Source organism: Phytophthora cinnamomi, assembly GCF_018691715.1.
Source record: "Phytophthora cinnamomi strain GKB4 chromosome Unknown Contig98, whole genome shotgun sequence".
NCBI lineage: Eukaryota > Oomycota > Peronosporomycetes > Peronosporales > Peronosporaceae > Phytophthora > Phytophthora cinnamomi.
In genome coordinates this window covers 39,328-49,080 of record NW_027151031.1, presented here as the reverse complement: position 1 = coordinate 49,080, position 9,753 = coordinate 39,328, and the positions used below count along the sequence as shown (strand labels likewise).

The following is a 9,753-nucleotide window of genomic DNA, read 5'->3' as shown; positions in this document are numbered from 1 at the left end:
AACAGTGAAACTACTGGAGAGACTTGGCAGCTGTCGAAGATCAGACTCTGGGCGAGATCACACAGCCGTAATTGAAGCTACCAGCAGTTCATAGTATCCAATTGACGAGACACAGTCCACAGCCTTACTTTGGGAAACAGCAAAGATACTCAGGGTAGCGTTCAAGTAAGTTTAGCAATTTGTAGAAAGTTGCCTTTATGTATTTATCTCTTTTGATGATTGATAAAGCGTAGCGCCAACAAGCCGAAGACTCTGTACACTGCGATAAACACGAAAACGTAGCCGAAGTTGCTCCAGATCTCCGAGTGTTTGTACCCGAAGTTGGATTCCACGTACTCCTTCACCGTAGCGTGGCCAATTGCACTTGGGGCATCGGTCAACTCGTGGCAAGCCAATAGGCCGCTTCCCCCCTCATACTCTCCGGTGACGTTATTCCACGTCGGTAGCTCTGGGCAATCCGTGAAAACCAGCGAGTTCATCAGCCCCATTGCATACTTTTGAGGTGTGATCAGGTACAGCCAGTGGTAACCGCGAGGAATGTTGGCAGCCGGAGGATTGAAGCCCGCGAAGATCAGACAAATAGCATTGTAGAGCACACCCATGATAGCCGCCACCTCCACCGTCGGCAACGCGTAGATAAAGAAGTGACCCAGGTACGTCTGCATGAGCACGAAGAGCGAAATAGTGACCCAGTACATGAAACCCGAGGCAACGTTCGTGAATCCGACCGACGGGTAGTAGATGATCGTGAACAACGCCCCACTGAAGAAAATGTACGGGATTTCAGCCACCGTCGACCCGACGAAGTACCACAAGCAATTATAGGTCTGCGACGCACGCTCACGATAGTAAGCCCCACGCTCGGCAAATGAAATGGGGAGTGTGCCCGTGAACGAAATCACACCGTTGAACATGGTCGTCATATACACCATGGCAACACCGGCGTTGATTTCTTGGTAGGATTGGTACGATTTGCCCGAGTACACAATACCAAACAAAATCGACAATCCAAGCGAAATGGCAAAACGCGTGATGTTGTACGTCGGTGTACGCCAGTAGCGGTCGTTGAAACGTTTCACCAGGAACCGCATCTGAGTGTACGAGTTTGCTGCGCGCTTCTTCTCGAATATCATCTCGGGCAGATCCGGGCTCGGTTGAGTCACTCCAGGTCGATCCAACTGCACGTCCAAAATGCGCTTCTCCTCGCTCTCCTGGAAACACTTCACGAAGTCCGTCGTGCTTGACGACGTGCTACTCACACCGGCGCCAATCACTTCCAACATCCATGACGCAGGGTTCTGGTCCTTCGGACACGGCGGTGTACCGGGAATCGCCTCGAGGTAGTCCACCAACTTGTGGCACTTCTCACCCAGCTCACCAACAAACACCGACTCACCGCCGCGCTTCAACAGCAGCAGGTGGTCGAACAGGAAAAACACATCCGACGAAGGCTGGTGGATCGTGCACACGATGGTTCGTCCACTGTCGGCCACCTTGCGCACACCGTCCATGATCAATTTGGCCGAGTGAGCGTCCAAGCCACTCGTCGGCTCGTCCAGGAACAAAATACTCGGCTGCGCAGCGAGCTCCACGCCGATCGTCAACCGCTTCATCTGCTCCTGCGAGCACCCACGCACAATCTTGTCCGCGATATCGTGCATGTCCAGCAAGTCGAGGCACTCGTTCACCGTGTCGTACTTCTTGCTGTCTGGGATGCTGCTGTCCTGTCGGAGGAATGCGCTGAATGTCAACGACTCGCGAATTGTCGACGCGTCCGAGTGCACATCCATTTGCTCGCAATACCCCGTGGCACGACGAATTGCCAAGTCCGTAGCTTCGTATCCATTCAAGAGAATTTTGCCCGTGATCTTGCCGCCAGTTTTGCGGCCAGCGATCACGTCCATGAGGGTAGTCTTGCCGGCACCGGAGGACCCCATCAATGCAGTCAGCGAGCCCGGTTCCGCAAAGCCACTGATCCCCTTCAGCAGCTCGAGTGACTCCTTCGGACTGCCAGGCTTCGGGACCGAGTACCACAAATCCTGAAATGCCAATGTCACGGGTACGAACATTTTCTCGCGAACCGGAACATCCAGAACGACCTCCCGCGTTGGCGATCCAGATCCTGAAAATGTTCCAGAGTGCTTGGGAGTTGTTGCGAGAGAATAGTTGCTAGACCTTTCTGCCTCGTCATCATTAATCTCGTGCTTCGGTTTGAGAGAGACATTGCTTGGACCATCATATCGCTTGTGTTCCAACACAAAAGCTCCCATTCCCATGAAGAAAGCGTAAATGCAGCACAGGTAGATAATGTCAATCCATACCCAGTTGTGGCCGGACGGCACGGCATACTGCGACAGCAAGTACTCGCCCATTTTCATGCCATACTCGGAACAGTAGTCGACCCCATCGTACTTGCACACATCGAACTTGGCAGCACGGTACTGGTTCACGCAGAGCGCTCGCAAGGTCCACGAGTCTGGAACAAACCAATAGACCCAGATCAACCAGTCGGGGATCACGTTCTTCGCCATGACGAAGCCGCCAAAGAGATTGAATATCGAGAGCGTGAACGTTGACATTGGCTTGGCGATATTGAAACTTGGGCAGAATGCAGTCAAACAGAAAAACCAGGACGCGTACACCAGGTTGGTTTGGACCAGAAGTATCAAGAAGATAATAAAGTGTCCTGCGTGAGTGACAAGCCCAGCCATCCAATACACCAGCGAACCGAAGACAAGGCTCTCCGCGATAGCTTGCGGGATCAGGGCCAATGAATTTGCAATGGCAAATGAAGCAGCTCGGTAGAAATTGGCGGACCGCTGCTTGTAGAACACCTCACGAGCGGCGTAAAACGTCGGAACTTGCGCAGTCTGACCCAGGCTCATGAACATTGCCGCTTGGAAAAGCACACCGATCATCATCTGGATATTGGTCGGGTCCGTTTGGTAAAACACGCTGCCGTAGATCAGCCCCATAACCACCGTCATCAACGCTCGAGATTTAATGAAGGACGTGTTTCTGCTCGTGAGCTTCCACTGGCGAGCAGTAACAGTCTTCGTGTTCTCCCAAAAGCTCTGACGGAACTCCGGCATCAAATTCATGTGCTCTTCAACGTCTTTCAAGAGCTCGGGGTCTTGAGGAGCCTCGAGGTCGTGGACCAACCGCTTATACAACGGCGATTGGCGCCAGTGCTCCGAGTACTCGCTCGCGAGTCGAGGGTGCTTCATTATCCCAGCACGTAGCTCGACTTGGTACTTCAGTTGCATTTTTGTGCCGAGATCCAAGAGGAAATCTGCAGCATCACGTCGAGGCGGACAGTTGAACCCCAAGGTCTCGAAGTACGGCACAGCCTGCTCGCGAGGGCCATGGTAGATAATCTCGCCGTGGTTCAGCACCATAACGTTATCAAACAAGTCAAAGACTTCCGGCGCTGGTTGGAGCAGCGCGATCACAATTGTCTTGTGCAGACATTTGGCGATAGTGCGCTGTGTGGTGATGATATCGAAAGTTGCTGCGCTGTCCAAGCCCGTACTGATTTCGTCCATGAGCGTCATGTACTTCATGCCGAACTCCATCTCGCCAGTCGTCACACGCTTACGCTCTCCTCCCGACACACCGCGCAGCATGTTGCTGCCGAGAATGGTATCTTGGCAAATCTGCAGTCCAAGCTGTTCAATGACCAAGTCGGGGAAGTTCTCGAAGTACTGGCGCGCTGCCTCGAGTGCCTTCGCATTCTGCTCAGGGGTGCCGTGGCTCAGCATCTCCTCCTTGTGCTTCGACATGCCGCCTCCACACACAGCATAGGCGAACTCCAGCGTTTCTCTGACTGTCAGCGTCGGGAAATGTTTGTCGAACTGCGTCACGTACGCCGAGAACTGTGGAAGCAGCTTGGTGATCTCTTCTCTCGGCACCCCGTTGTATGTCACGTCGCCCTCGATCTTGACATTGCCGCTCTTAGGAAACTGACCGGCCAACACACGCATGAGCGACGTCTTGCCCGACCCGGGTTGACCCAACAGCAGCGTAATAGTACCGGGCTTGAACACGCCGCTGACGTTCTTGATGATCTCCTTCTGCACCACGCGCTTGTTCCATGCGAACTTGGCCAGGCTACGCTTGATGGTGTTGAGCACCGTGGGCAGTTCCGACTTGACCGTGATCTCGCCGGTCACTGTCACGTTGGCCGTGACGCTCAGGTTGCGGTAGCGCACCTCCATCTGCGGCATCTTCCGCCCGATGGCGGCCTCGAAGGTGTCGGCCACAAAGCTGTGCAACGCGTGGGGCCCGTTGGCCATCATGGCCTTGCCCGACGACAAGTCTACGGCGGGCGGAGCCGATCCGTTCTGCATCGTGCACACTCTGCAGCCTATTGCAATAGCTCGAGCTCCACCTACTGCTCGCGCTGCGAATTGCAGAATGAGCTTCCGGGATAATTGACACAGGCTAGACCTTGGCCCGCAAACGATATTGCGCGCTGAGCATGTGACGGGACATATGCGTATTTTGTCCAATCAAACAAGCCGATATATGCAGGGGAATAATCGTAACCCTACACCTATGAAGATGATGACCCGGCCGAAAGCTGAGGCGGGGACGGCGGCACCGCATTGCTGGACGCGTGGTGCAGCCCGAGGACGAAGCGTTTGGCGCCTTTGATAGTCTTTATCAATTGGCGCTAGGACGCTAATGGTTTCTTGCAGAGCGCTTCTCTGGGGAAGCAGCGACCGCAGACTCAATTGTTGTAGAGCGCGTTCATCAGCGCGCCACTGATGCGATGAACACGGTGTCGCAATCGCTGTGGACCTGTAGGTGGCCGTCGCTTTTGAGAAGGAGGATGACCGTTGGGACGAAGCCTATAACGGGCACGTTGAACGTTCAACCGGGCGACGAGAGCATCCCGGGATTGGGAGCAAACAGCTCGTAATCGCTAGCAGAATGACCCTCGTCCTAGTGTAAAACTATCGAGTTGGCACTACGAACGACGAGAGCTTCGCTTTCATCCGAAGGAAAGCCATGCAGTGCTCAGTCAGATATCCTTAGCTGGTTAGATTTAGTTTAGTACTGGGCAATGGTCTCGTGGTGCCCACGCGAAGGAATCTACCTCTGAGTATGGTTGATGTATCGCAGCGAGAACAAGGCCAGCGCGCGGAAAATGCCGAGCACGATGAACACGTAGCCGAAGTTCGCCCAGATGTCGTCGTACTTGTACTTGAACACGGACTCGACGTATGCCTTCACGGTGATGTGGTCGATGGTCACGGGCAGGTCCGTTACGGGCTGACAGCCGATGTTCGAGCCGACGTTCTCGTAGGCACCCAGCGTCTCATTCCACGTCGGCTCATCGGGGCAGTCGCAAAACACTAGCGCTGATAAAATAGCGAGCGGAAACCGCTGCGGGGTGATCGTGTACAGCCACTTGTAGCCGCTCGGGATGGACGCCGACGGAGGGTTGAAGCCGGCAAACAGCAAGAAGATCGAGTTGATCAGCACGCCGACGATAGCAGACACCTCGATACTGGGGAACGCGTAAATCAGTACTTGCGCCAGGTAAGCCTGGGTCAGCACGAATAGCGACAGGTTGATCCAGTACAGAACTGACGACGCGAAAGACTGGAAACCCACCATCGGATAGAAGATCACCGTAAACAGCAGGCACGCGAAGAACACGTAAGGGATTTCGACTACGGTCGACGCCACGAAATACCACAAGGAGTTGTACGTTTGCGATGCTCGCTCCCGGTAGAATGCGGCTCGATCCAGAGCGGTGAGGGGTAGTGCCCCCGTGAAAGTGGCGATGCCCATGAACAGCGTCGTCATGAATACCATGCCTACACCGCCGTTGATTCCTTGATACGACACGAACTCCGAGTTGATGTATGTAAGCCCCGAGATGAGTGCAAGCCCCACGGCAATCACGAACCGCGTCAGGTTGTACGTCGGGGTGCGCCAATACATCACGACAAATCGCTGGATCAAGAACCACATCTGCGTAAACGGGCTAGCAGCACGCTTCTTCTTGAAGACCATCTCCGGCAACTCAGGGGTCGGGCGCGTCACACCAGGTCTCTCCAGGTACTCCATCAGGTGCTGTGCCTCCTTGCTTTCTTTGAAGAGCTGCACGAAGTCAGCCACATCAGTGGGCTGGTGACCAACACCAGCGCCAATTACCTCCAGCATCCATGTTGCAGGGTTCTGCTTGTCAGGCAACGGAGTGACACCCTCGATTGACTCCAAATAATTGACAAGATTTTGGCACTCCTCGCCCAGTTCACCAACAAACACCGACTCGCCGCCGCGCTTCAGCAGCAACAGGTGATCGAACAGGAAAAACACATCCGACGAAGGCTGGTGGATCGTGCACACGATGGTTCGTCCACTGTCGGCCACCTTGCGGACGCCGTCCATGATCAATTTGGCCGAGTGAGCATCAAGACCGCTCGTCGGCTCGTCCAGGAACAAAATACTCGGCTGAGCCACTAATTCCACACCAATTGTCAATCTCTTCATCTGCTCCTGAGAACTACCGCGTACAATTTGGTCCGCGATGTCGTGCATGTCCAGCAAGTCGAGGCACTCGTTCACAGAATCGTATTTCTTGGCGGTTGGGACCGTACTGTCTTGGCGGAGGAATGCACTAAACGTGAGTGCCTCGCGAATGGTAGAACCCTCCGAATGAATATCCATCTGCTCGCAGTACCCTGTGGCACGTCGAATTGCCAGGTCGTTGGCTTCGTAGCCGTTGAGATAGATCTTGCCTTCAATCGTGCCACCAGTCTTACGACCAGCGATCACATCCATGAGTGTGGTTTTGCCAGCACCAGAAGAGCCCATAAGTGCTGTCAACGAACCAGGCTCAGCATATCCGTTGATACCCTTCAACAGCTGCAATGTTTCCTTGCGGTCGTGCGGTGAAGGTACTGAATACCACAAGTCCTTCCATGCGATCGTGCAAGGCACAAAGTTCTTCTCGCGTTGCGGCACATCCATAACCACCTCACCCGAACCTCCCGCGTCAGTTCGAGTGTTAGTGGACGAATTCCCCTTGGGGGTCACCGCTAGGGCGTAGTCACCACCTCGTTTCTCCATATCACTTTCGTCGGTTACGGTTTTCGGTAGCAGTTGAATGTTCTCGGGTACTTCGTATCGGTGGTACTCTAGGACATAGCAGCCCAGCACCATGAAGAAGATGTACGCCACAATCATGAACAGGATGCCAGTCCAGATCCAGAATTTGTCGGACGGAACGCCGTACTGTGACAAATAGTACTCGCCCATGTTCCTGCCGTATTCTGTGCAGTAGTTGATGTCGCCGTACTCACATACATCGTAAGCACTTGAACGGTACTCATTCACCGACAGACCACGGAGGCACCACGCGATCGGGTTAATCCAGTAAACCCAGATGAACCACCCTGGCGTTTGGTCCTTGGTGATCACGAAGCCAGCAAACAGGATGAAAAACACGATCGAGAACGTCGACATGGGCTTCGCGATGTCCAAATTCGGTGACATCGCCGACAGACAGAAGAACCATGAAGCAAACACCAGGTTTGTCAGCAGCAGTAAGATCAGGTAGATGATGTAAGCTGACGCCGTTGCAGCAAAGCCACACATCCAGTACACCAGCGTAGCGAAAACCAAAATCTCGCCAAGCGCTTGAGGAACCAGAGCAACCGAGTTTGCTATCACCCATGCAGACGTGCGATAGAAGTTGGCGCCGCGTTGCTTGTAGAAAATCGAGCGCGCCTCCATGAAGGTCGGAATCTGGGAAGCTTGGCCTAGGGACAGGAACAAGGTCGCTTGGAAGATCACGCCGAGCATCACTTGAACATTGGTAGGGTCCACATTGTAGAACGTGCTGCCGTAGATGAGACCCATGACCACCACCATAAACGTTCGCACGCGGATAAACGCTGCGTTCCGCAAGATGATGATCAACTGGCGCCACGTGAGCGTGCGGATGTTCTCCCACAACGTCTGGCGGAACTCGGGCATCGGGTCCATGTTGTCGCCCACACGCTCCACGATCTCCTTCTCAATCGGCGTGGCCAGTTCGTCCACAATGTCCGCGTACAGCGACGACTCGCGGAAATGCTTCGCGAACTCGCTAGCAAGGCGAGGATGCTTTGCCATCCCCGGTGGGAGGGCCGTCTGGTACTTGTACTGCTGGTTGGTGCCCAGATCCAGCAGATAGTCTGCCACATCGCGGCCGTGCGGGCACTTGAAGCCTAGTGTCTCGAAGTACGGGACCACCTTGTGACGAGGACCGTTGTACATCATCTCGCCCTCATTCATGATGAGCACGTTGTCAAAGAGCTCGAACACCTCCGGCGCAGGCTGCAGCAACGCGATCAAAATGGTGCGGTGCAAGTTCTTGGCAATGCTGCGCTGCGTCTTGATGATATCGTAGGTCGCAGCGCTGTCAAGGCCCGTACTGATCTCGTCCATGAGCGTCATGTACTTCTGGCCGAACTGCATCTCGCCAGTCGTAACTCGCTTGCGTTCACCTCCAGACACTCCGCGGTGCATCGCGTTGCCGATCACCGTGTCCTGGCAGATCTGCAGCCCAAGCTGCTCGATGATCACGTCCGGGAACCTCGAAAAGACCGCCTTGGCCGCGGCCAGAGCCTTCGCATTGGCCTCAGGAGTCCCGCGTGACAGCATCTCCTCGCCGTGCTTGGACAACCCTCCGCCGCAGAAGGCGTACGCGAACTCCAGCGTCTCACGCACCGTGAGCGTGTGGAAGTGCCGGTCGTACTGCGTCACGTAGGCCACGAACTGCGGCAGGCGCTTGGCGATCTCCTTCTGCAGGAGGCCGTTGTACGTCATCTCGCCCTCCACCGTGATGTTCTTCTTGAGCGGGAACTGGCCGCTCAAGATGCGCATGAGCGACGTCTTGCCCGAACCCGGTTGGCCCAGCAGCAGCGTGATGGTGCCGGGCTTGAGCACGCCGCTGACGCTCTTGATCACCTCCTTGCGCACCACCTTCTTCTTGATCGGGTTGAGGTTGGCCAGCGCGCGCGCCACCACGTTGTAGAGCGTGGGCAGCTCGGACGCGGCCGTGACCTCGCGCGTGACCGTCACGTCGGCTGAGATGGACACGTTGTCGAAGCGCACCTCCATCTGCGGCAGCACGCCGCCCGTGGCCGCCTTGAACGTCTCGGCCATGAAGTTGTGCAGCGCTTCGGGGCCCTGGTCCATCATGGTCTCGCCCCAGTGCACGCTGGCGGGCGTCGCGGGGGTGGACGGCTCCGACATGGCCAAACTGGTCTTCGAGCAGCGGCCTTGATGGACACAGCGACAATTGGGGAGTGAAGCACCTCCAACCGAGACGAGCGGGGCCTCTCGTCGTCGTCGGCTTGCACTGCGCCATCGCGTGGTGAGTGTACTAGTTGAAGCTGAAGCCGATACTGCGCGCGACATCAGACTTGCAAAAATGACCCTGATTGCGCGCACCGCCGGGATTTGGTCTTTCCGCCGCAACTTGGCAGCCAGCGCGGTTTATTATACTTGCAGACAATAGCTGGTGTGTGAGAGGAGATAAATGGTCGGCAGCGACTGCGGTGGTGAGTCCAAGGCGCAGTATGCAGTGTGTTGGGCTTGCCAGCTCCAATGCGCGATATCCCGGATTATGACGAGTTCGATCAGTCAGCAAGTCGAAGTCGACGGTACATGAGACAGGGCAGGGTCAATGGATGATGGCCAGCCTTGCTGGAAGACTCGGAGCGGGGTCGCCGAGATTGCTGTTCTGCG

The 9,753-nt window shown here is 55.3% G+C and overlaps 2 protein-coding genes across 2 annotated transcripts; both read right to left on the bottom strand.

Moving 5' to 3' along the window:
* Window positions 1-203: 203 nt before the first annotated feature.
* IUM83_16185 (ATP-binding Cassette (ABC) Superfamily) lies at window positions 204-2,069 on the bottom strand (the record flags this gene model as incomplete). The annotated part of the gene is made up of 1 exon (XM_067941049.1): window positions 204-2,069. The coding sequence occupies one exon, from the start codon at window positions 2,067-2,069 to the stop codon at window positions 204-206; it is 1,866 nt and encodes a 621-aa protein (XP_067783576.1).
* Window positions 2,070-5,097: 3,028 nt separating this feature from the next.
* IUM83_16184 (ATP-binding Cassette (ABC) Superfamily) lies at window positions 5,098-9,258 on the bottom strand (the record flags this gene model as incomplete). Its single annotated transcript, XM_067941048.1, has 1 exon — window positions 5,098-9,258. One exon carries the CDS (start codon window positions 9,256-9,258, stop codon window positions 5,098-5,100), a length of 4,161 nt encoding a protein of 1,386 aa, XP_067783575.1.
* Window positions 9,259-9,753: the final 495 nt, after the last annotated feature.